We start from the raw sequence: 26,934 nt of genomic DNA, 5'->3' as shown, positions 1-26,934 counted from the left end.
CCATATCAAAAATTTAAACAACAAACGTATCTACCATGTCACCAAAACTTCCCAAAGAAAATGGAAAATGGAGTTAATGGTAGAGTTTTTAAAAACATGAAACCCTTAAGATTTTATGGAAATAAAAATTAAAACCTTACTATTGCCTAACATAGATTCTGTGACCAATCTTATAGTAATCACAGAATTGCAATACTAGGCTTCAAAACCGTAAAAAAACCAGTAGATTACATTGATTATTTGTGGTTCAAAAAATACATAGCTTGAATTCTGAATCTCGTTTAGGGATTTAGCTCGTTTATATAGAGGGAGGGAGACGAAGGGCAGAAAAACCCTAGATAGCATGTGGCCTTAAGCGGCTGAAATTTTAGGTAAGATAAAGATGAAATTAAGTTATAAATTATGTTTTATATAAATTTTTCTTTAGCATATAAAATGATATAAATTTAATTATAACGTTTTTAAACATGATCAATTTTTTCATATGTTATAAAAAATTTGGAAAAACTTATGTGTATGTTATTTAAATATATATAACATTTCAAACATCAATTATATTTAATTGTCATGTCATACATTTTAAACCTCAATTATGCTTAAAATATTTACTTTGTTACTACCACATTTTAATTTTTTTTATTAAAATGTTAATAACTAAGTCTGTCACATATAAGTTAATAACATTTTTTTTATCAAATTGTCTAAAATTGTTGGAGTTGATTTTTAACTATCCATCCTAAAATTTTAACATACGAGTCAAACTAAGAGACAGTGAGAGATGCTCTTAACATATAAAATGATAAATTTTTACTCCTAACGTTTCCAAATAAGATTAATTTTACATATACCTAATAGAAAATTTGAATATATTATTGGCTTAAAGCATTATTTGGCTTCTGATCTATCCAAAATTTTATCATTTGACCCATGATCTATCATTTAGTCACATTTGGCCCCCGACCTATCCCAATTGGTGAAATTTCACCCAATTTATATGGATATTTAACGAAATCGTTATCCCATTGACAAATAACGATATTATGCACTTGAACTTGACATGTGATATTTCTTAAAGTTTTTTATTATGTGGAAATAATTAATTAGATTAAAAAATAAAAAAATAAAAAAACAAATCCTAAATTAAAATTTATTAAGTTCAAGTGTCAAAATATCGTTACTTATCAATAAGATAACGATTCGGTTAAGTTTTAATATAAATTGAATTAAATTTCACAAATTGGAATAGATCAGGAGCCAAATATGATCAAATAATAAATCAGGGACCAAATAACAAAATTTTAGATAGATCAGGTACCAAATAGTGCTTTATGCCTAATATTATTTTATCGTTATAGTTACAAATTTTAACCATCAATTATGTAAAAAAAAATTTATTAAATATGTTACCAACACAATTGCAAATATCTTTGACAAAATACCAACAACTAATGTCTGTTACCTATAAGTTAATTACAAAAAAAAAAAAGTGTATAAAATGTTTAATTAGGTTATTAACGCATTTACAAATAACATATCAAAATATACGAAACTGCTATGGTATATAAATAACTTGTCTCAAATAGAGAAATTTTACAGTACTTCGGGAGTAATATTTCTAATCAATGAAAATCGTTTTAAATACCACTATATGAACATGATTGGTGAAAAGAAAAAATATATATACATGTGTTCTGAATTCATTTATCGAGAGTATTACTCTCGAAATACTAAAAAAAAAATTTCATTTCAGATGTGCTATGTAACGGTAAAACAATAATCAAAGTAGCATGTCGACATTTTTCTAAAACTGATCTATTGGAAACGTTTGGGATAATTTGACAATTTCATATCTTAAGCATAAATCTATCGCTTCCTCAAAGAAAATAAAAAATTAAAAAGAATGTTTTATAGCTAAAATTTATTAGCAGAAAAGAAAAAGGCCTAGTTTAGTCTATTTTGTACAAGTAAAAATTAATAAGCTACTACTGTTTTCTAAAGAATTTTTCCCAATCATGTTCAGCACTTGTCCCAATCAAGTTTTTCTTCCAACTGAATTCTTCCTTTTCCTCATTAACACTACTAACATTCTTTCCTTCTCTAATATTCCTTCTAATATTCTCAACTCTTTCTAGAACTCCATCAATACTAATATCAAATGCATCTTCAAGTATTTCCATGCTTGAATTTGGATATCCATACACCACTCCTGGTATTAGCTTTATCACTTGCTCTCTCATAGCTATTCTTTTCCCTTTCGGTATCTTATCTAGTACACTCTCAATGCTTGTGTTTCCATTGTTTACCTCATCCTCTGGTATGAACACTGAGTATTTTGTATAATCTTTTGGGAAATGCCACGAATACTGAACGTAAGCTGAACCCGGATGGAAGAAAACTGGAATACAACCTGCTAAAATGGAATCAAAAGTCGAACGCCTTGTGTAAGAATCCCCTGGAGGTTGTAGACAGAATGAAGATGTCTGAAAGAATTTCATCACATTAACTGGTTTATAACATTTATTCCCTTTATCCTGACATTCAAGAAGCTTGCACCTTTTAGTTTGAAATCGACATTGCTCAACGATCTTAGCTCGAATTCTGTCCTTGGCAGGCGGCCTAGGTCCGCCTGCAAATGAAAACAAGTACTTCCTGTTCAGGTTCTTCACTCTATTCTGCCATGTGTAGACTTGTTCATCTGTTGAAGGATGGAAATAAGAAGGATAAGGGATGGCGAAATCGTTAGCGTGCCAAGGACTTGATTCGATTGTTAAAATGGTCATGTTTTTAGATTCAGGCAAAAACATAAGCTTGTTTCCCCAGCCTGAAGCTTCATCTGTTGTTCTCCTGAAATCCCAAGTTATTCTTCCTGCAACCAAAAAATGATCTCTACCAGATAGTTTTTTCCATTCAGGTCTCTTTCTTAACCACTTTGTAAGACTATTAGGATTGTAATCTTTCATTTGGTTATTTGAATCCCATAGATATCTAGCTACATCAAGACCGGCATAGTAAGGCACAAAAATTGCTGATGCTAAGGATGAATCATTTGTTAAACACTTGTATGTTTTCATCCTGTTATGGAAAATGACTTCCAACATGAATTGATTAGTGTGAAACCATCCTGTTTTTGGAACGAAACTAGCATCACTAAGCCTAGGACCGAACCCGAAATTCGACACGAAAATGCACATATTACTCCATTCACTTAGCAACTCACAATGCTTAATCAAATCTTCATTGAATTGTCTGGGAATACGATGCATATAAATGTATCTCCCCGAACATGATTCCGAATCTGAATCCCCATTAATACTAGGCTGTTTGTTGATTTTCTCAACAGAAACAGAAGTAAGATTTTTATAATCTGTGCTTGCAAAAACTTTGTTGATGGATTTGGTCTCATTCACAGTAAGGTACTTTTGGTGGTTATCAGGTCTCACATCTTTCTTGATCTTTGGTTCACTTCCAATTTCAATAGGAATGGGAGCTACAACAGATTCTTTAGCATGAATATCCTGTGATTGATGTTTGATTTCCTTGTCATTGTTATTGTTACTCTTATGAACAGAATAAGATTCATATGTATCAATAAAATGGGTTCTGTATAAGGAAACTTGGGTATTGTAATTTTGTAAATCAGAATGACGGAAGAAAAGCAATAAAAACCATAAAAGAAAAGAGGCCAAAATAATGTACCAGAATTTGTTGGAGCCCCTTCCTATCATAGGGCTTCAATAGTATGGATTTTCAGCGATCAATGGAAATTAGAAAATGAATCAGAAATCTTGAGGTTGAAGAGAAGGTAGAGATGGAATATGGTAAATATGGAAAGTGGTGGCGTTGAAGAATTCAAGATTTTGATCCCTTGAATATGTGATTCAACATGCCTTTTCTGTATATATTCTTGTCTTAAAAAGGATCAACATGTACCCAATATGCCCTTACTATAAGGAAAATTTTAATATAACTTTTAAGGAAAAAATAAAACATTTATCCAAAACGTTATTGTAATATGCTAATTTCAGTCCGAAAAATAAGCATTTGTCTTTATATTTGCTAAATTAAAATTCAATAATAATGGCTACCTATAAAGCTAAGCTTAGAAACGAATTGTGAACAACACTTTAATGTCTATATATATACAACAATAGAAAGGATTAATAACTAAGAGAGAATAGAAAATATCAACTAGCTAATTGCTATGGCCACTGGCTATTTCTATTACATTTTTACCTTTTTAACACCCCCTTCCTCTAAGTTGAAGTTGAATGGTAAAAATTGGTTCCATTTGATGTTTAGATAAAGGCTTTGTTAATTGATTATATGTGGAAATATAAACCATGTGAATGAACCATTTTGTCAAATGTTCTCTAACAACATGACAATCAATATCCAAATGCTTCGTTCACTTATGGAACACCGGATTACAGTGATATGAATCTTTACCTGGTTATCGCAATACATGAGAATAGGAAGCTTTAAATCAATGTTAAACTTCTCGAGAATATATGAGAGCCATTTCAATTCGCACCTGATAGTTGTCATAACTCGTTATTCTCCTTCAGTAGAAGATTGACTCACTATTGGTTGTTTCTTGGACTACCATGACACCAAACTCTCATCTAACATAATGCAATAACCCGTAACTAACCTTCGAGTTATTTTGCACCTAGCTCAATCAGATTCTGTATATGCTCTCAACCAGTGTTCTAAAAATTGGTCGAGGCTGCTGCCTAGATAGGGATTGTTAGAACACCATCCCGATTTCCTCAAGTCGGACGGTATAACTCGATTTATCAATTTTTAGCCATCCAGTTTAAAAAATTTACCCTTAAATTTTATGTCAAATTTTTTTAATTTTAAATAAAATATTAAATAACAAAAAAAAAATAAAACCTTAAACTATCATATTATTATTTTTTGACACATTTTATTAGTAATGTTATTTTGTTGTCCCATTTTTTATTTTTTCAAAGACATTAATGTAAACTATATTAATATATATATATATGTTTTTCTATTCTAAATATTTTATATTATTATTATTTTTACCTAGTATAATTCACATTTTAATTGTATATATATAATAATTTATTTAATAAAAACTAAAAAAAATACAAATTCGATTAATTCGCGAGGGCTTTATTCGTCCGACTAGCGGCTAGCGTCTTTTACAACATTGCCTTCAAATGAAAATTATTAACTCCTGAAAAATACAATTCCACATGAATCGTACCAGATAAATAGCGCAAATCATGTAAAGCAAGGTTCATATGTAATTGAATTGGTTGATATATGTATTAGCTTAATTATCGTGTCAGAACAAGATTTCTAAACTAGTCAGTAAAGGTAAACATTCATCTAACTTTATGCCTATTGGGAAAGAGCTTGTTGTTGTACAATTGCTTAAGCTTACATCCTTTAACAAGTCTTTAATATATTATATTTGTGTTGCGTCAACAAAATGCTTGTATTAGACCACCTCCGAAAAAATGGGTATGTCTTTTATAGTAAAAGCTTTATCAGTATAATTGTGGTCCCTTCTTTATCAATCTTAATGCTCTAGATTTCATAAAAGCACTTGTCATATCTAAAAATTACATACTTTTATCTACATTAATTTCTTAAACATGCATAATATTCTTCAACATAAAATTCATTATAATCATATCGAAAAAATTGACTATGTCAACAATCATCTTTTTAGATTTCAATATCAATTATTAATTACTTAAATAATTAATGTGAATAATTTTTCTTATATTTGCATCTATCAGGGCCGTTTCTGATAATTTATGGGTCCTAAGGAAAATGATAAATGAAAACCCCTTTAATAGAAATATTTTATGTAAAAAATTTAAAATATATTTCAATACATGGTAAATAAAAAAGTATTTCATTAATTCTTTATTTATCTACATATTAAATTTATTTTAGTGGTTGAGTGCTTACCTATGCCTTGGGAGGTCATGGGTTTGAATCACATCCGGGTCTGGTGGGAATTTTTCTTTCTTCTTTAATGTAAGCGCATTGCGCAATTTTTTTTTTAAAAAATACATATTAAATTTATTTAGTAAGCAATTAAATCAATTGTCATGTATATATATCACGTGTCAAAAATTATATCATTTGACAAAAAAAAAAAAACAAAGCGATTAGTTTTGCATCTAAAATGAGTTAAATTTCACTTATGAAAGTACTTCAAGAGAAAATATTACCAAATGATATGACAAAATTTTACATACCACATAGGCCAAATATTAGTTTAATTCTTAAATTAACCCTCAATCTATAATAAAAAAAAATCAATTGGACCTCTTTTAAATTTAAGATATTAATTATTTGGAGTATTTAAAACCTAAATAATTTTTAGAGCTATTTACATGAATATCACAATTGATTACAAAATTACAATTAAATCATATCATCAAAATTATTTTTCAATATGTTATTATTTTTTATATATAAGAAATAAAGTATGATTTTATACTCTAATTAAAAAAATTTAGATCCCAATAAATTATAAACCTTAAATATATTCTAAACAGTTAATTTATCAGATTTAATCTTTAAAATATATTAAAAATAAATTTTTTATTAGTTTGATTTAATTTAAAGTATAATTTGACATAATTATAAATAAGTTTTTCTGAAAGAATTATAAATAGATAGTTAATTTATCAGATTTAATCTTTAAAATATATTAAAAATAATAATTTTATTAGTTTGATTTAATTTAAAGTATAATTTGACATAATTATAAATAAGTTTTTTTGAAAGAATTATAAATAAGTGTTTAGAAGTGAATTTAAATTTTTTAATATTTTTTTTTTAAAAAGCCAAATGTTTGTGTAATTATTATTTTTTTTGAGAAAAAACACTTGTTTTTTGAGGGATCCGAAACCTAGATCCTTTCAATAGAGATTGCATTCTTAATCACTGGAACACCTATTTTTTTTTTTTTTTTGGTAGAAAAGGAAAAGAAAAACGAATAACAACAAACTACCCAGGAATTAGCCTAGGGAAGCTAACCCCAATCCTATCTTCTAAGAGAAGATGAGAGATGAAATTAGGGGAAACAGGAAGGGTAGTAACGCCTAACGTCCCTTCATGGCCCGCCGCCGCCAAGCGATCAGCAACACGATTCTGCTCTCTAAAAATGTGTCTGAACTCTACGAACTCAAAGGAGGAGCAAAGCCTTATAATAGCTTTGATGAGGTTGCGACTGTTAAGACCCATAGAATGATTCTCAGAAATCATTTTGATTGCTTCCAAATTATCAGACTCCACAGAGAGCCTCTTAACACCCAGCCTTTTAGCAAGATTGATTCCAGTAAGAATAGCCCAGAGCTCCGCAGAAAAGGAAGAACCCAACCCTAAATTCTGGGAGAACCCAGAAAGCCAGACGCCCCCTACATCTCTAAGCACACCTCCAGCCGCAATCTTACCGTTACTGAGGCAGGAACCATCAGTATTCAGCTTCACAACCCCCTCTCTTGGCCTGCTCCATCCCACGAGATGGACATCACAACACTGAGAGGCTCTGGCAAGGGACTCTCCTTTGAAACTATCGATAATAGAGAAAAGTTTTTTCGAGAAGAAATCAGCTAAGTTTGTCATAAAAACAGTTTTATCTCCAAAAATCTCCTCGTTTCTCCATTTCCAAACTTGGTGACAGATAATAGCAAAGAAAATGTCACCATGCTCCATGTATGGAAGCAACTTTCCTCTAACACCATCAGAGAACCAGTCGACCTCAGAATGTGCCATGAAGGAAGAGAAAATATGGTGTGGGAGAATTTTCCTCCAAACCTCTTTACTATTAGAGCAATCTCTAAGAGCATGGCACAAAGTCTCAACATGACCTCTGCATCTACTGCAAGCTCCAGAATCAGTCAAGTGCCTTCTGTGCCTATCCGAATTAGTAAGAAGCCTGTCCTTAACACCCAGCCACAGGAAACTCCTAATACGGAAAGGAACTTTAAGGGTCCAAATCGACTTCCACACATCCGAGGGAGGATCAGATCTAAAGAGAGAGAAAGCTTCAAAGGCCGATTTGCAAGAATAAACTCCATTGTTAGTCAGCGCCCAACAGTGCCTATCCAAGTCTTCCTCTTGATTACTCACCTTCACTCCCCGCATTCTAAGGAGAGTCTCAAGGCTAAAGAAAGTATCAAACTTTGACCAGATCCAGTCCCCTTCCGAGTCAACCACATCGGCAATCCTCCAGTTGCGTATATCACTAGGCGGGGGGGGGGGGGGGGGGGGAAGAACACACCTCAATTAACGGTTTATCCCCAATCCAGTTATCAAACCAGAAACTAATGGACTTACCATTCCCCACCTCCAGGCCAACTCCCGAGCAGAACTCATCAAACACAGCACTAAGTCCTTTCCAGAGGAAGGAACAATTAGCAACTCTCTCTTTCGGGCCCCCGAAGATTTTGTCTTTCCGATACTTACCACAAAGGAGGCGAACCCAAAGAGAGGAGGGGTTTTGCCACATACGCCAAAGGAGTTTCATTAATAAAACTTTATTATTGTCCTTTGCTTTCCTAATACCCAGAATCTTTAGGCTGGCAAACCTCACTCCAAGGCACAAGATGGATCTTCCTGCCCTCCGCAGCTTCCCCCCACAGGAACCTACGGTTAATCTTGTCAAGATCATTAAGCACAGGATCCGGAAGCTTACAAGCCTGCATGATGTGATTGGGAGCAGCACAATTAACAGATTGAATTAACGTGAGGCGGCCAGCGAGAGACAGAGTCTTGGCTTTCCAAGTGGCACACTTCGAATTAGCTTTATCCAAAGTCTCTTTGAAGGAGCCTTTAGACACACGCTCACTATGGAGGGGAACGCCCAGATACTTCCCAAGAGAATCAGTAAGAGGAATACTTGAGAGATCACTTAATCTCTTACAGACTCTCTGATTCATATTCTTAGAGCACATCATCCTAGATTTCTGGATATTAAGCTTCTGCCCAGAGGCCGAACAAAAACAATCCAGAATATCCATAATGACTCTCAACTGCTCCTCATTACCCTCAAGAAAGATAAGGACATCATCTGCAAAGAATAAGTGAGTCACCTGGGGACAGAAGCTGTTGATCGCCACAGGGTGGAAACTCCCATTATCAATCGCATCCTGAATCAGGTGAGAGAGCCTCTCCATAGCAATAACAAAAAGGAAAGGGCTCATAGGATCCCCCTGACGGATTCCTCTGCCCGGGGAAAATTCCTCCGACATATCCCCATTGACCATAACTTGAAACACAGGAGAAGAAATACATACCTTAATTAAACTTCTCCAGCTGTCCGGGATTCTAGCTCTCTCAAGGCTCTCCATCAAGAAATCCCAATTAATTCGATCATAGGCCTTCTCTAAATCCAGCTTCAGAGCCACAATGCCTTTCCTCCCCTTCCTAATCTTCATCGTGTGGACCATCTCTTGGGCGATCACCACATTATCCATCATTTGTCTACCAGGCACAAAGCTACCCTGATTCTGACAAATGATCGCAGGAAGAATGCCACGGATTCTATTAGCCACAATCTTTGTAACAGTTTTGTAAAGAACATTACAAAGACTGATAGGTCTCATATGCAAAAAGGAAGAAGGCTTATCAATCTTAGGAATCAGAACCAGGAGGGTTCTATTAACCAGCTCAATATCCTTCGAACCACTGAACACCCCCAAGACAAAATTATAGATGCCTTCCTTCACTACATCCCAATGCTTATGGTAAAAGCCCGCCGGAAGACCATCAATCCCAGGAGCTTTAGAAGCCCCAATGCTGAAGATAGCTTGGTCAATCTCTTTTCGGGAAATAGGTTGAAAGGCCTCCTGACTACAATCCTCACTGATTAAAGGAAATGTAGCAATAGAGTGAGCCCTCTCCAAAAGAACAGGTTCCTCTTTGAACAGCTCTCTGTAGAAATCCAGGGCTAAGTTCCGAATAACCTCATCTTCATAAACCCAATCACCATTAGAATCCTTAATGGCCTCAATTCTATTTCTCTGCCTTCTGATCAGGGTAGAGAGATGGAAGTATTTGGTATTACGATCCCCATCTCTAATCCAGGACTTCCGAGACTTCTGGAACCAAAGGAACTCCTCCTGCCTAAGCACAGCCTCCAGCTCCTTCTGAAGGGTTCTGAGGAGGCCCTCAAGGCTATGATCAAACCTCCCCTCCAACCTGCGTTGAATGCCCTCCATCCTCTTTAATAACTTGTTCTTCCTTCTGATAATATGCCCAAACACATTCCTATTCCACCCCTGCACCTTATTCCTGAACCCTTCAGCAGCTTGCAGTACATACGAATGAGGTCTCCAACTCTCATGAATGAACTCTTTAAACTTAGGATGGGACTCCCAAGCTAACTGATACCGGAACGGTCTCTTACCCCTAGGATGCTTACCTCTCAAAAGTCTAAACAAAATAGGACAATGATCCGAATGACGGAACGGGAGGTTCAACACAGAGCACTCGGGGAAGGAAGTTAGAGCTAAAACATTAGCGTAGACTTTGTCCAATCGAACAAAAGTATTATTACGCTTCCAAGTGAATTTATGACCAGAAGCCCCCAGATCGGAAAGCCCACATAAATCCATACTATTCTTGTGATGCAGACAGCGATTAACATAATGATTGGATCCCCCTCTCTGATCACTCATAAAGGCGATATCATTGAAGTCACCCGCCACAAACCAGGGCTCCGAAATGCTGACACTCATAGAATAGAGAACCTCCCAGAGCCGTTTTCGATTAGACAAGATAGGGTCAGCATACACAAGGGTAATAAAAAAGGAAGTATTGCCGGAAATACTCACTTTACAATGAATGAACTGCTTATCCATGCTAAGAATATCAAAATGAATCCGATCTGGCCTCCAAAAAAGCCAAATCCCCCCAGCCCGGCCAGTTGCCTCCGATCTAACACAGTGCCAGTTCTTAAACTTCTTAACCACCTCATCTGCTTTCTCACCACTAATCTTAGTTTCCAAAAGAGCAAAACAAGATGGATTAAACTGCTTAATAAGATCATTAATATGGATACGGGTAGCCTTGCTAGCCGCACCCCTAACATTCCAAAATAACAAATCCATAGAAAGGAGGACAACTGACCACACCCCTACCCTAAGCTAGGTATTTACTAGGGGCTCCTGAGAGCCTTACCGAGGTACCCCCACCTATTTAATTTAGTATAAACTTGATTTACCAATATATATAAACCAATTTAATAAAAAAAATTGGACCCCCCTTACAGCCATGGGCCTAGACCAGGGTACTCCTGACCTAGGCCCAACTTTGAACTTTTTTACTAATTAATACGACATGAATTTTCACATGCACCTTAATGAGCAAGTCTTATGATGCTTTGAATCTTCACCTTAGGTTTCTAATAAGTCTAGATCTAACAGCGAATGAGCAAATTCTACATGCTCATTAAGATGCATGTGATCAAGACTGTTAATACGAATAATCTTTCTTACATATACATAAACTTTAAACTTTTTCACTAAATAAAATTATAACATATGTTGGGTAATGTGTTTCTTATTATGTTATGATAACCTTTCCGAATGGATATATGAATCTAAGCCTTATCCATGTTCTTTGCACCACAAGCAAGGTAACCTTTGATAAAATGTTTGACAAAGCATCCATATTTTTCATGCCTCGAACAAAGAAAATTGGGAGAGTCAGATAAAATGAGTTGGAATTTTTTTATTTCTTTCATAGAAAAAGAACATTACAGAGAAAAGAAAATAACTTCTCTTTTTACACTTAATTAAATAGAAGAGATGGAATCCCATAAAATGCCCAATCTATTCTATGTCTTGTTTTAAGCTTCCGGACACTGTGTGCAAAGATATAAACAAAATTATTGCTAAGTTTTGGTGGGGTGAAGAGTCTGATAAAAGGAAAGTTCATTGGTTCTCGTGGAAGGTCTTATGCAGAAACAAATTGGAAGGAGGCCTTGGATTTAGAGACTTAAAAGCTTTCAACTTGTCTCTTTTAGCTAAACAGGGGTGGCGAATCTTAAAGCATCCTGAATCACTTTTGTCTTCCCTGTTTCGAGCAAAATATTTCCCATTCAATGACTTTCTTGATGCTGTTCCGGGTTCAAATCCGTCTTGGGGTTGGAGAAGCATTCTTCATGGTATCCCTATTCTGAAGTTGGGGCTCAGATGGCAGGTTGGCAATGGTAAGTCCATTTTTTGTTTCGAAGATCCTTGGGTGTCCTCCTTGCCTGCCTTCAAAGTGAGGCCAAAGAATGATGAATCTCCCCCACTCTTAAGAGTTCATCAACTGATTGATCAACAGAATGGGGCTTGGGATGAGCTTCTGGTGCGACGCTGGTGTCACGCAAATGATGTTAATGGGATTCTGTCTATTCCCGTTAGCCTTACTAATGCTGCAGACTTTCTTCTTTGGGATTTCTCCAAGTCCGGTGAATATTTGGTTAAGTCTGGTTATCAAGCTGCTAGAGTTTTCATCCAAAGCTCCTCTTCCAACTCTATTCTTCATCATCCTATTCTTTCTGAGCTTCAATGGAAGAGGGTTTGGAGTTTGCACATACCCAATAAAATTAAGATCTTTCTTTGGAGATGTCTGTCTGATAGACTGCCAACTATGGATAATCTGCTGAAGAGGGGTATTTCTAGGCCTATGTCTTGTGCTTTCTGCCCTTTGTTAGAAAATGCATCTCATCTCTTTTTCCACTGCCCCTTGGCTAAATCGGTATGGTTTTCTTCTCCCCTCATGCTTAGGTCTGATGCTCTGTCTGGCTCTTCCTGTAGTCAAATTTGGTTGAGCCTTATTGATGGAATACCCTCCCTCCCAAATTCCTTTGATGCGGTTTCTCTTGCTTGTTTTATTTTATGGCAACTTTGGAAAGCCCGAAATGATTATTTTTTCTATCATCATCCTTGGAACACGACAGAAATTGTTTCTAAAGCTGTGTCTCTGTGTTTGGAGTGGAATGACTCGCTGTCCGCCTCTAGGCCAGCTAGTTCGCCTCCTACTCTCCGCTCTTCTTCTCAACAATTTCTCTCCTGGTCCAAGCCATGCTCTGGTTGGATTAAGATAAATGTGGATGGGAGTTTTATTTTGCAATCCTTGCTCGGTAGTGGTGGCATTATTGCCCGTGACCATTCCAGAAACGTTCTTGGCTGCCGTTGCAAGCGTTATCCTTCCCTTCAGTCGAGTCTGATGGCTGAAGCTCTTGCAATGCGTGATGGGGTTATCTTTGGTATTGAGAAAGGCTTTCAACAGGTGATTTTTGAGGGTGATTCTGTGGAAGTTATTAATGCTATAAATAATCCTAGTATTAACTGTATTGCTGAGATTAGCGTAATCATTTCTGATATTCTGGCTCTCACTGGATCCTTTCATTCTACTTTGTTTAATTTTACTGGTAGAACTTGTAATTGGGCAGCTCATAGTTTAGCTACAAAAGCCCGGTCATCAGTCTCTTTTTGTGTAAATGACTCTGCTCTTACTGCCTGGTTTCTCTCTTGTGGGAACCTTTCTGTGTAATCGTCGTTTTTGGTTCACTGTTTGTTATGAAATATATCTGATTACTGTTAAAAAAAAAAAAAAAAAATCCCATAAAATGAAACTCACTAAACCATACATAAAACTCTAATCTAAACCCTTATTTAAAAGAGAAGGAAGTTGTTATGTTATCAGTCCAATAAGAGCTAACTTGTGAAGTTGGTAACCAAACTCCCAAAATTGTAGTTAAAGGCTAAGTAACAATTAGACATTACACCTAATATTAAAAGTAAAAGAGCATTCCTACTCTTTACTCTTTAATTAATTAATTAATTAATTTGCTGAATGAGCAAGGAAACAAAACGTCCTATTCTATTCTTGATAATTTGGTGCTTCTTAATTGTCTATTTCGAACTAACTTATTAATTTGGATAAAATGCAGGCATTCCTTTTTAGAACAACAAATATCCCTTGTTTCCAACAAACAAAATAGTTCATTTTCATTAGTTACATTTTTTTTTTCACTTAAATTATAATTCAGTTCCTTCATTTGATTTTTTTTTTAAAGAATTCCATTTTATTTTCTTATTTGGAATAAATCATTAAATATTTTCTTTAAATTTAGTACCTTTAATAATAATAACAATAATAATTGATAACAATCAACTTAAATCAAGCAATACTTATGACTTATTACACATCAATTACTATAACAACTATTTGTGGTGAAACTCTTAGCCTGTTGGTTGGGAGCTTACCTAATAATAACAATAATAATTTTTCTTTGTTTAATGTAAGTGCATTGCGCACAACTTTTGCATGTTACAATTTTATTGTAATGGAATGAGAAAATATTGAGTTAAATTTTGTTGAACAAATCTTGTAATCCCCATTACATAGAAAAATGACATGAATTTTCATTACATTGTTATCTAACCTCTCATTTCTCAAATCTCACATCTCAATCTTACCTCTCATTCTTGTCAAAAACGCAAAAAGTAGAAAAACATGAAAATTGAAAACGAAAAAAGAAAAAAAAACGAAAAAATGCGAAAAATGAAAAAAAAAACGAAAAACAGGAAAAAGGAAAAAATAGAAAAACACTGAAAAATATTGAAAATGGAAATTAAAAGAAATGAAAAAAATGTAAAAAATAAATATGAAAAAGCGAAAAACTATATACTAATTTATTGATTTCGATTAATCTAATTTTGTATTTGATTTTGATTATATTTTTTATATTTTTCGTGCTTTTCACGTTTTTCATGTTTTTCGTTGATTTTAATTATGTAAATAAAATTTTATGATTACATTTAATTAGGAAAATATAAGTATTGTAATCGTAATTACATTCCATCATTTTAGTTTTAATTGTCAACCAAACATGGTAATAGAATCACAATTCCATTCCATTACATTACAACATTGATTACATTACGACCTTGATTACATTACATTGCATTACGGCAGGGTCCATTTGGTGTATTGTAATGCAATGTAATTAAATCAAAGCCGTAATGTAATCAAAATTGTAATGTAATGGAATGGAACAGTGATTACATTTCCATGTTGGTTGATAAATAAAAAAAATATGATGAAATTTAATTACCATTATAATACTTATTTTGCTTAACTAAATGTAATCGTACAATTTTATTTATATAATTAAAAATCAACAAAAAAAAACATGAAAAACATGAAATTATTATTCTCATTTTTTTCATAGTATTTTTTTTTTTACATTTTTCTCGTTTTTTCGTTTTCCATTTTCACCGTTTTTTCCTATTTTGTTATTTTTCACTTTTTTTCGTTTTCAGTTTTTCTAGTTTTTACGTTTTTGAGAATGATAAGAAGTGAGATTTGACAAATGAGAGGTTAGATGGAACTTTAAGGATAGAAATTAATATTACTTACTTTGGATGTAATGAGAATTCAAGTCATTTTTTATGTAATGGGGATTACAATTGTTGTTAAATAAATTTCAATCTATGGATTTCTCATTCCGCTATAACAAAATTTTAATATGCCAGTTGACTGAATAAGTTGCAGTCCCGGATTTGTAGCTTTGCTTCTTCCGTCATCTTCAAAAAAATTGTTTCTGGATTCAAGAATGGTTGGAGCCTCTATTTCTGGATTCAAGCTCTTTTCCTCCAATCTCTGTAGTCTGATATCTTTAAGAATTATTCAAAACTAGACATTCGATGCTTCCTTAACAAGGATAGTTATTTTCAACCAACTGCATTTTTTCTTTTTAAATCCAAAATTCCTCCAAAAAAGAATTCTAGTAGCATGTTGTACATAATTATTTAAGGGTGTTGTTAAACCCAGCCTCAAATTCCCACCCCTAGCCCCGTGAAAGGATGAAAATGCCCTTTCATGGGTTTTGGGGAGGGGAATTTCTGTTTTTTTTTGCCAATCCGACACGCGGGCGTGTGGATATCACGCCTCCCCGCGTGGTCGGACGTATAGATATCACGCCTCACCGTGTGGTCGGGCGTGATAGCCCCACGCCTCACCGCAAGGTCGGGCAGTTGGCTGTCACGTCCGACCACGCGGTGAGGCGTGTGTCTATCACGTCCGACCACGCGGTGAGGCGTGATAGCCACACGCCCGCGTGTCGGATTGGCAAAAAAATAGTTTTTTAACCCCGTAAATAGTTCGTTAAACCCGTAAATAGGCTGTTAAACCCGTAAATAGACCGTTAAAACCGTAACTACAGAATTGTACTTAAAACCTAAAAATACCATACAATTTAGTCCTAAAATCAGTAAAAATAATATAAGTTAATTAATAAATATTATTAATCACAACATATAAAACTAATATAATCTAGTCCAAGCCTCTCTCCTTTCAGCGTATAGATTCTCCAAGTGACGAACACTCGGATGACAAAATAAACGCCATTGGGTGGCAATGGGAGGCACTGGAAACGTAGGATGTAAATAAAGACGTATGTAGTGATGATAACTCCCCAAATGACAAATCACAATCTCTCGCTCTGGTGGTCTTCCATCGTCCGAACGCATCGGTAGTATAGTGCAACATCCTAACTGTTGTGTAGTAACGAGGAAAATTACTGCGTTCAATACAGATGCAGCAGCATATAAGTCATCCGGACTCACCATCCAGTGGGACTCACCACAACTCGCTCATGCCCATTTAATACGTGTGAGGGCAGCATCAAATCCGTTCCCGTACACTGGCGCATACAGATCACGGTTTGCCTGCATCTCATTCTCTATGAGCACTCTCATCAGCTTTCACTCCTCTTGGTTATAAATGATGGCATCGGCTAAAACACGAAATCCACAGTTACCATCTGCTACAACATCATGGAATCCAATAATAAATGGTACGATGAGACCTTGAACCCGATGTAAATGGTGGTAACCGGTGATATCCGCATCAAATCCGACTGAAAATATTAATATATGAAATTTATCAATAAAAATATATTTACTTTAACTTCAACATATATATAAATAAAATAAAATATACCCGACATCTGGCTGTTATGCACAGATGAGGATGAGGAACGACCTCGACTACGACTACTCCTCGAACCTGAGGACCGTGCTCGACCTCGTGGTGCCTGACTGTACTCCCATGCACTCAGATTTCGTTTTGTTGATGAATTTCCCTTTGGTCTACCCCTAACAGTGTCTTTGACCTCAGGTTCTTTGAAGCCACTTTGTTCCGGGTTTATCTGATCATGAATCATCATCGATATGCTACACACCATTGAAGGATCTAATTTTTCAACCTTTTCCACAAGAGATTGAAAAAATCGGTGATCCTCAAACCCGTCAGCATATACTGGAGCAGTAACTGGTATGTCACTCAACCCTTCAAACGCAAGAGATCTCCAAAAAGGATGGATGCGGTCAACACGGACCGATTCATCTGTGTCAATATATGTTTTAAGCTCACATACACACGGAATGCCATGAGTCATGGGCAACACGCATCCGCATTCACTTACCACATCCATACTCAATCCGTGCATACGCTTGAGCTCATCATTTAGTACAGCCAAGCAGTAATGTGAAACGTGTAAGTCGAGATACATGAAAGGTGCTCCACAGTGATTCACCGCAGATCTTCTTATCGAGTCCTCGAGTGAGTATCTGATTATATACAGTGAAGGATTACAAAACTAATGTATTAAATTTTAAAAGATTAAAGCAAATAATAGGATAAATGTCTTACTTGATCGCCTCGATCTGAGCCTCAATGTCCTTGTGCACCTTCGCCCACACTGTATCGAGTGCACCAGTAGTTGAATTCAACCACTTTTTCAACTGTGCATGTGAACTCTCAACTCGACAGGTTGTGGTGTTTCCTAAGTGCAACACATTGTTCGTCCATGCTCGACAAAACTTCTCTTTATGCACTAGCCATGTGGTCTCCACGTAGTCTATCACATGAGGCCAGTTGGCAGTAGTATTCTTCATGGCTACCACTGCCGCCTCATATTCGGCTACTGTCGGGGCTTCAATTATACGTTTCCATTTGGAATTCTTAAAAATTTCACCAAACCTCTTCATTCCACTCAACTTGCCTACTCTATCCTCCACATCTTTATTAATATGCCATGTGCACAATAAATGATGACTATGAGGAAATACCTCACGAACCGGTCGCATCAGTCCTAACTCCCAGTCTGTAGCAATGGCTGTCGGATGCACATCAGGTTGGAGCAAAAGCTTCAATTTTTGTAACACCCACATATAACTACCCTCAGTTTCAGCCTTCCTGATTGCATAAGCGATCAAGAAGTTTTTGTTTGAAGGCGTCATTCTAATGATTTCAAAGAATGACATCTTATACTTGTTTGTTTTATATGTTGAATCCATACCAACAAACAAGTAATAAGATCGGAACAGTGTGATCGATGTTGGATGTGCCATAAATAAGTGAGTCACGACATTGCTGCCCGACACCGCTTGCGTCCAATGTATGTAGTCCTTATCTATAGCAAGCCGATAAAACTGACCGATTACATCCCGACCTTCAAAGCTCTCAGTCCTGATTTTCTCCCTGTAATTATAGATATGTCTTTGTGTCGGGCAATCCTCTAGATGTTTTTCTTTGATTGCAGCAAAAATAGCACAAGGCTTAGCTTGAGCTGAACTCATTTCACGAACAAGTTTTTTGGAAGCCGGGCTTAGTCCGCTCATCTGTCTGTAGCCCTGGCGATATACAGCCAACTGATGACAGTGCTGTCCTCTATCTCCAGGAATCCCATTCACCACCCAACCGCCCAATTCAGCGATTTCCATAACCTTTATCTGGAATTTGCAACCACAGTACTTTATTTTTGTATTCTTCCGTAGTATAACATCCATATCCATATCCTTTTTCCTTTTATAATTCTTAACACCACGAGCACATTTAACTAATATCCACTTTGACTTGCGCCCCATCTTGTGCGACGCTGTGGTTAACTCGAACCTGATCCCAATTGCCGTCTGTTTTGCCCAGTTAACAGCTTCATGACATGTTTGAAACGTTTGTTTGGGAAAAAACTGCGAACTGTAATCTATGCCGTTTCCGTCAAATTCTTCCCACGAAACCTCCTGTAAATGATAAATAACGAACATTACATTCCAAAACGTGACATTTCTATAGCGTTTCGGTGTCTAAACCCGAAAAACAGCCACAAATATGCTCGGGCGTGTGAGCATCACGCCTCACCATGTGGTGGGACATATGAGTATCACGCCTGACCATGCGATGGGGCGTGTGAGCATCACGCCCACCATGTAGTGGGGCGTATGAACATCACGTCCCACCTCATGGTGGGGCATGTGGCTATCACGCCTCACCATGTGGTGGGGCGTGATACTCATACGACCCACCACATGGTGAGGCGTGATGCTCACACGCCCGAGTGCCGAACCAGATTTTTTTTAATTCAAATTACAGAAATGCAAGAAAGTTCAATCGGAAAATACCTCGAATTCAGACACAACATCACTCCCGTCTCCTCCCGGTGATAACGGATTGCCTTCCATCAAACGTGTTGTCTTTGATTCGGATGAAAATGTATTTGGGAGACTTTGAGAGAGTTTGGGAAGGATTGAAATTTTCAGTTTTTGGTTAAAGGGCGGTTACGTCTTTTTCCGGGGCTGGAAGTGTGAAAGTGGGGCTGGGTTTAGTAACCCACTTATTTAACTTTTGGGTTTTCGAAAATATTTTATACTTAATGCATTCACGGTTTATTGAATTTGTTTTATTTTATCACTTTGATTGTTACTTAATTTTCTTATCAACCTCAATTCAAAAATAGTAATGTGAACCTTCTCTCATTGTTTTGAACGAGTCATAAAATGAGTTAATCTATGTAAGTATGTAAATGGTATGAAATGTTATATTTGGGTCCATTGGTTTTACCTACTATTTGCTGTTGTTGTTGCTGTTACAGCTTGCTATTTGCTGTTGCAGTTTGTTGTTTAGAATTGGAAAAATCTGCTTGTCCAAAAAACAGAGATTCTCTGTTTTTGTAAAAGACTGCTTTTCAGTTATAAAAAGCAAACAGAAGATCACTAATGTCAAACAGGAGCACGAAAAGGATAAACACCCTTATTGAATTGAGTGGGTTGATAGATTGACCATTAAATAAAGTCTATTTAGTGATAAAATGGGAAAAGTTCAAATGAATGGGTATTAAGCCAAAACTTTAATTTTACCGTATTTAAAAAACAAAACGGAGCACTAATATCCTCACCCCTTGGCCTCTCCCCAACGGGCCACTTCCATCCTCTCCCCTTCTTCTTCACATTGTCAGACAAAAACCAGATTTATGCCATCTCCTCCATCATCAACAACAAGAAGCAGTGGGCATTTCAGCCTTCTTCTTCTTCTTTATTAGTTTTCAATTCATCTAAGGCAATGGCTGTGGTAGAGCTGGCTAACAGTGGCGTAGAGATCAAGGTCGGGCATCCACGCCGAGGGGACAATAATACGGTACTTCAGGCTTCTCCTTCCTCGTCTTCCAAGGGATCAGCAGAGCCGATGGTTCCTCCGACTAATCGTCGTCGTAGTCATCATCACCAGCAGCAGCAGCAACGGCGGCAGCCTGATGATTGCAGGCCTTTCAGACGGTGGTTACCATGGCTGGTGCCGCTGTTTGTTTTCGCCAATATTGTTGTGTTTGTTATTTCTATGTATATTAATAATTGTCCCGAGAACTCGAGCTCTTGTGTTGGCAAGTTTCTAGGAAGATTCTCATTTGAATCCATGAAGACGAATCCCCTACTTGGTCCTTCTTCTTCCACGTTAGTGCGCCTCTCTCTTCATCTTTTTATGTTTCAGTCGTATTTTGTGTAATGCGATTTGATTAGAATAGTCGGTAATTTTTTCGATTTGATTCTACATTGCTATTCGCTTTTACATTGATTTTTTTTTGGGGGGGTCTTGTTTGATAGTCTTAGCTGTTACTATAATTTCTTAATCATTTCTTTTGAGTTAAATTTTAAATTCTGTTACCATTTCTTAGCACAACAGAGCTCCTCATGTATATAGGGTGTTGAGGTGGTTTATCAATCGCCTGCGCCTAAATTTGTGTCCATATAATTTTTCATAGCTCACTGTACTGCTTGCAGATGGAGCTATCTTCAGTTTAATTGACTTCAGATTCGTAAATTGTAGTTTAATAGCTATAATTATATCGTACTTGTTTATTTCTTCAGATTAGAGAAGATGGGAGCTCTAGATGTGGATAAAGTAGTACAGAAACATCAGGCTTGGCGCCTCATTTCTTGCATATGGTTGCACGCCGGAGTGTTTCATATTCTTGCCAATATGCTGAGTCTTGTATTTATTGGAATTCGACTGGAGCAAGAATTTGGGTTCAGTATGTATCTAGTTTTCAGATTCACCTTTTTTATTGTTTACATTGTGTTATGAACTTCTTGCAAATCGCACTTACCTGTCTTATAATTTCAACTATAAGGAACAGATGCATGTTGTTGTGTTTGATGAAGGTCTGAAATGACAGATTTCTGTGTTTCATTGTAGAAATGATCTTGATATCTCTTTCTAAAGGACATAAAAAATCAAAGATGAGAACTGCAGTGGGCTTATGGACTGGATTGAATGAAAAACAATTATGTTCTCCGTCGAATAAAAATGCTACAAAGTATCTGTTGCAGTAGTTTTTCCCCCTAGTTTGAATTGGAAAGTTGTAAGTTGTAACGAAATTGCTACTATATTGGCCGACATTTGAACATTTGTTAATCCAATCTTACTATGGTTTTTAACTAATTAAGAAGCTCCTTCGATGGAACTACATTGTTGGGGAAAGATAAAAAAAGTGCATAAAATGTAAATTAGGAAAAAAAAAAGTTGCAAATCTTAGAAAACAAACATATCAACTGCAGTAATATGCTAACAATTCTATGCTTTAATTGAGTAGATTAATATTTTTTCAGGTGATAAATTCAACGGTTAGGGTAGGAATGGTGCCTATAAGAGTGACCCTCTATATTATTTGTAAATTTGCTTCTTTCTTCTCTTTTCCTTTTTTCCCTTTTCAGTTCCACTTTTTTGTGGTTTATACCATAATATGTTTCCTTTTCCGTATGTTGACAGTTCGAATTGGATTGGTCTATATCATATCTGGTTTTGGCGGAAGTTTGTTGTCGGCCCTTTTTATTCAGTCGGGTATCTCTGTTGGAGCCTCAGGTGCTCTTTTTGGCCTCCTTGGCGGCATGCTTTCGGAGCTGATTACTAACTGGACCATATATGCAAACAAGGTAAGTTAAATTGCTCTAAATGAAAAGAATCTCCAAGATCTCCAATTGAAATATTCCAAATTGGATAATGTCGTATGCTGTTGGCCAATCATCATACATAAACAAATTTTTATGTGCAGTTGGCAGCATTGTTCACTCTCGTTTTGATCATAGTGATAAATTTGGCAGTTGGAATCCTTCCACACGTGGACAACTTTGCCCATATTGGAGGATTTCTATCAGGCTTTTTTCTTGGATTTGTATTCTTAATTCGACCCCAATTTGGGTGGGTTAACCAAAAAGCTTGTCCTCCAGGGTACACTGCACCCCCAGCTAAATCTAAGCACAAGACTTATCAGTATGTACTGTTGGTTCTATCTTTGACAATATTGATTATTGGGTAAGTTATTCCTTGCACTTAGATTGTTCTTGCTTTATGTTATTTTGTTAATATCTTAATATCTTTGGGTGCATTACTATGCTAAAAGGCAATATTTATCTTTCAGTGAAAGGTAATTGTGTGAAATATATGAAAGCACATTAAAATTTACTCCTAATGATTATGAAATTGATAAACTATCATGTTTCCATAACAAAATAATTAACAGAAGGCTCTGTTAGTTGTTATTTGTTGTGTGCAATGAGAAATTCACATATCTTTCCGTCGCTTTCATTATAATAGTTTTCTTAATAGACATTCTGTAAACTTTCCAGATTTACTGTTGGGTTGGTTACGCTACTTCGAGGGACAAATCTAAACGAGCGCTGTTCTTGGTGTCACTATTTTAGCTGTGTCCCTACTCCATTGTGGAGCTGCAAGTCTCAGAAAGTTTATTGTGAGGTAATTGATGTTTTACCTCATTCTTTTTCTTTCCCCTTATGCATGTCCTTGATCAGTTTAGACCGTTTGTTGGTAGCATCGTGCCAACAAAATTTGGAGAAAAACTATTGCATCAAAACAAATGCGGTGGAATTTGCTTAAAATATATCCTTCCAAGGTCTATATGCTTGCTTTTCTGAATGTGATAATCGTGCTTTAGGGCGTAGTTCTTCTGCTGCTGGTTAAACATAATGTACTTGTCCGCTTTTGGAGTTAGTTGTGATAGAGGAGAATTATGACATTGTAAAGTAGTGGTGTTACCTATCTTTTTATGGTTTATTATATAATGGTTTTCTGATTTGTTTCGGTCACTTGTGGTTGGTGCAGTCGAGTAATTTTGGAGGTCAGTTCAACTTGACATGCTTGAGCAATGGGAAAAACCGGGTTTATTTGTTGGATGATTCTTCTCGGGTGGACGAGTTATGTACGCAGCTCTGCAGTTGATATGCAGAAGAGATTATGTTGTTTAACAGACTCATGTATATGTTCAATTCATTCATCTGTAAGACTGTAACATTCTTGTTTAGCTGCAGTGCAGAATATTAAATTCAATTTCATGATTTTTTTGGTACTGTAAGAACTGTAGCATTAACATGGTAGAAGAATTAGTTTTGATATTGCAGGATGGAATGAGTACGAGATGAACTTCAGCCTTGTCTTAACGACTACTTAATTAATTCTCTTGTGCTGACGATTTCTCCATTTATATCCAATAGAATGAGATCATGTTTGGTAAGTTGTAATCCTGGATACCAGATTAAACATTTTCAGTAGAATTCAACGTTGAGTCTTTAATTGTACCATTTCTAACGTTAGGGGCAATATTGCTCTTCGGTAGCAACGTTAAGGGTATTTTTACACCTTATCCCGTTTCTAATTTCTAATTTTGATAAATTAAATGAAATGTCAAAAATGTCCATTTGACCCATTGGTTTTGATTGCCATGTCATAAAAAATTAACAAGTAATGGATACCGGATATCCTGAGGGATATTCCTATACATGTCTCATTACTTTAACGGATAATGGTTTTGATCTTATACACCATTTTATACATAGTACGTGTAGTTCTATTAGAATTGGATAGTGTCGGATACTCGCAGATACAGTACTCATTGCCAGCTGTGAATTCCTTTATATTTTCAATTCTCTTTTTTTTTCGAGAAAAAGAAATAAAAAGAGAAGAAATATGAAAATTAAAATGAGGGGCTAACCATGTGGCTGCTGTTTTATATTTTTGGCCTTCATAAGGGCTAAATCGACATCTTTTTTGGCCTTTAGTGGGAAAAAAAGATAGAGGAAATCACACAGAAAATTATATTTGGATTTTTTTTACAATTAATCATAATAACTTTTATCATGTATGATATTTTTAATTTAAAATATTAGAAATTTATGTTTTTAATTATTATTTTATCAAACAGTTATTTCATCATTTTTTACAGGAATGTGTCTATTTATATAAAAACTGTTTAGCATAAGAGATTTGTAAATATTAAATCTATCATGTAACTGTTCAAAAAAATTACCCAATAAAAACCAATTTTTTTTAGGTAGCCCAACCAGTTTCAGCCAAAAGGTTTTGGTGCCACGTCAATTATTTTCATAATTTCAATTATTATTGTTCATGTTTATGATTTTGGAGAGAGAATTTTCAGTTTTTGATCAAAATTATAAGAAGGACAAAAAAGTCCAATAGAGACACTGATAAGTAATTTGGGGGTGGTATTTTTAATATTTTTTTGACTCTTTTTTGCTAACAAAATGAATCTTATGATACTTCTTTACAAACTTTAAAACCACATAGTCCATATTTGAAAATCATCTAAACGACAAGACTTATATTTTTATACTTTTCTCTTGGTTTTATTTTTTCAATGTCATTTTCATTTCTAATTATTACCAATTTTTTTTTGTTTTCTTTTTTCAATTTAGTGGTGGCCTCATATGTCAGCCAAAACACTCTCGTGAAATGGACATTCTAAAATTGGAGACCTTCAAAACTCATCCCTACTATTTCTTAATTCTTGAAAATTGCAAAATAGTTTTTCTTGAAACGAGCAGAGATGCTCTAAAGTTGCAGTTACGTTTTGGCAAACAAATATTTGTCCATTTTTTTTAATCGGACAGCTGACCTTTTTTTTTTTACGATAAGGAGATGATTAAAGTTTTTCGTTTTGCTAAAAACAAAGATTTTAAAATTAAAATGAGCATTGGCGATATCAAAATTAAAATTTCAGACTTATAATATTTTAAGTAACTTTAATTTTTCAAAATTTAGGTACTGTTTGGTGAGAAATGAGAAACTGAATGTTTTAGAGAAAAGCTGCAAAACGGTGATTTTGGAAAATAAAAAATTTGGGTAAATTACACCCATAACTATTGAATTTTACCCATTTTAATATTGTAGTCACTGAATTTCAATTCTTAACGGTATGCGTACTGAACTTTACACTTTTTAACACAGATTGCTACTCAACTTTAACTAACTCCTCAAAATAACCGTTAAAGACCTCAAAATGAAAATATTCAAGAATTAAAGTTATTCAGAACGACATTTACCATAAAATCACAATTTTTGAACTTTTTTCTCTTTAAAAATTCACTATCTCCTAACCAAACAATACCTAAATTACTTCAAAACGAATTTTTTCAAGAATTAAAGTTCCTTAGAATATCATTAACTTTTTAAATTTTTTATTTTGAGACCGTCAACGGTCGTTTTGAAGCGTTGAGTAGCCATCAATGTTTAAAAGTAGTGGTCATGCTGTTAAAAATTGAAGTTTAATAGCCATAATATTAAAATATATAAAATTCAATTCCATGGGTGTAATTTACCCTAAAAAAATTTGGTTAATGATAAATATGTTACTAACCAATTTTAATTGTTGTATTTTATAGTATCAAACTAAAAAATCACCGTTTTTGTGGAAAAAAAACACAAATACCTATTTCACAAAAACGTGAAACAGCTGGAATTTTTTTCCTTTTTTTACTTTACCCATGTTAAATTAATAAGTTTGGGGGTTTTGCTATACGTCGCCCCTATTTTACTTATCATCGCATCCTGTTTGACATTTTTTCTCCTTTCATTTTTCATTCAAAAAAGTGAAATTCTCTCAACCCCGAAGAACAAAACGAAGAAACATCATGCCTCCAAAACAAGGAAAAATAGTTGAACATCTAAGTTTCGTATTTACCAATAATCTGAAATTTAACGAATTGAACTTGAAACGAAATTTTTTTCCGTTGAATTTGCTCTAAACGGGTAGCCCATACGGTCAGGTCCATGGACCGGTAGTATGAACTACCCTATTTTACATGGGTAGCCTACCCGTTTTTTCTAGGTAAAAACGGGTAGGCTACCCGTTTTCCTTTAGAGAAAATGAGTTTATTTATTTATTTATTTTAATTATAATAAATATTAATTATAGATAAATTACGTATTATCGCGTGCAATACATAATTTACGTATTTTTTATTTCCAATCAATAATTTATATATACGTTTTTTCTATCTAGTCAATACATAATTTACGTATAATTAAATTTACGTTCTAAAAGGTAAATAAATATAATTTACCAAATAAAAATTAATTGGACACTTCAATACGTATTTTTTTTATTTCCAATCAATACATAATTTATCTATAATTAATATTTATTATAATTAAAATAAATAAATAAATAAACCCGTTTTTACCTAGAAAAAACGGGTAGGCTACCCTATTTTACCTAGTAGGTAAAATAGGGTAGCCTATCCGTTTTGCCTAGGTAAAATAGGGTAGTTCATACTACCGGTCCATGGACCTGAC

At 35.0% G+C, this 26,934-nt stretch overlaps 2 protein-coding genes across 2 annotated transcripts; one reads left to right on the top strand and one right to left on the bottom strand.

Moving 5' to 3' along the window:
* Positions 1-1,982: 1,982 nt before the first annotated feature.
* On the bottom strand, positions 1,983-3,725 carry LOC136233642 (probable xyloglucan galactosyltransferase GT11). The gene has a single exon (XM_066023365.1). The coding sequence runs from the start codon at positions 3,723-3,725 to the stop codon at positions 1,983-1,985; it is 1,743 nt and encodes a 580-aa protein (XP_065879437.1).
* Positions 3,726-20,200: 16,475 nt separating this feature from the next.
* Positions 20,201-23,798, top strand: LOC136233876 (RHOMBOID-like protein 1). Its single transcript, XM_066023601.1, has 6 exons — positions 20,201-20,783; positions 21,198-21,361; positions 22,099-22,262; positions 22,382-22,641; positions 22,956-23,082; positions 23,449-23,798. The coding sequence occupies exons 1-6, from the start codon at positions 20,398-20,400 to the stop codon at positions 23,563-23,565; spliced, it is 1,218 nt and encodes a 405-aa protein (XP_065879673.1). The 5' UTR covers positions 20,201-20,397; the 3' UTR covers positions 23,566-23,798.
* Positions 23,799-26,934: the final 3,136 nt, after the last annotated feature.

Source organism: Euphorbia lathyris, chromosome 6 (assembly GCF_963576675.1).
Source record: "Euphorbia lathyris chromosome 6, ddEupLath1.1, whole genome shotgun sequence".
NCBI lineage: Eukaryota > Viridiplantae > Streptophyta > Magnoliopsida > Malpighiales > Euphorbiaceae > Euphorbia > Euphorbia lathyris.
This window is presented reverse-complemented; position numbering and strand designations above follow the sequence as displayed.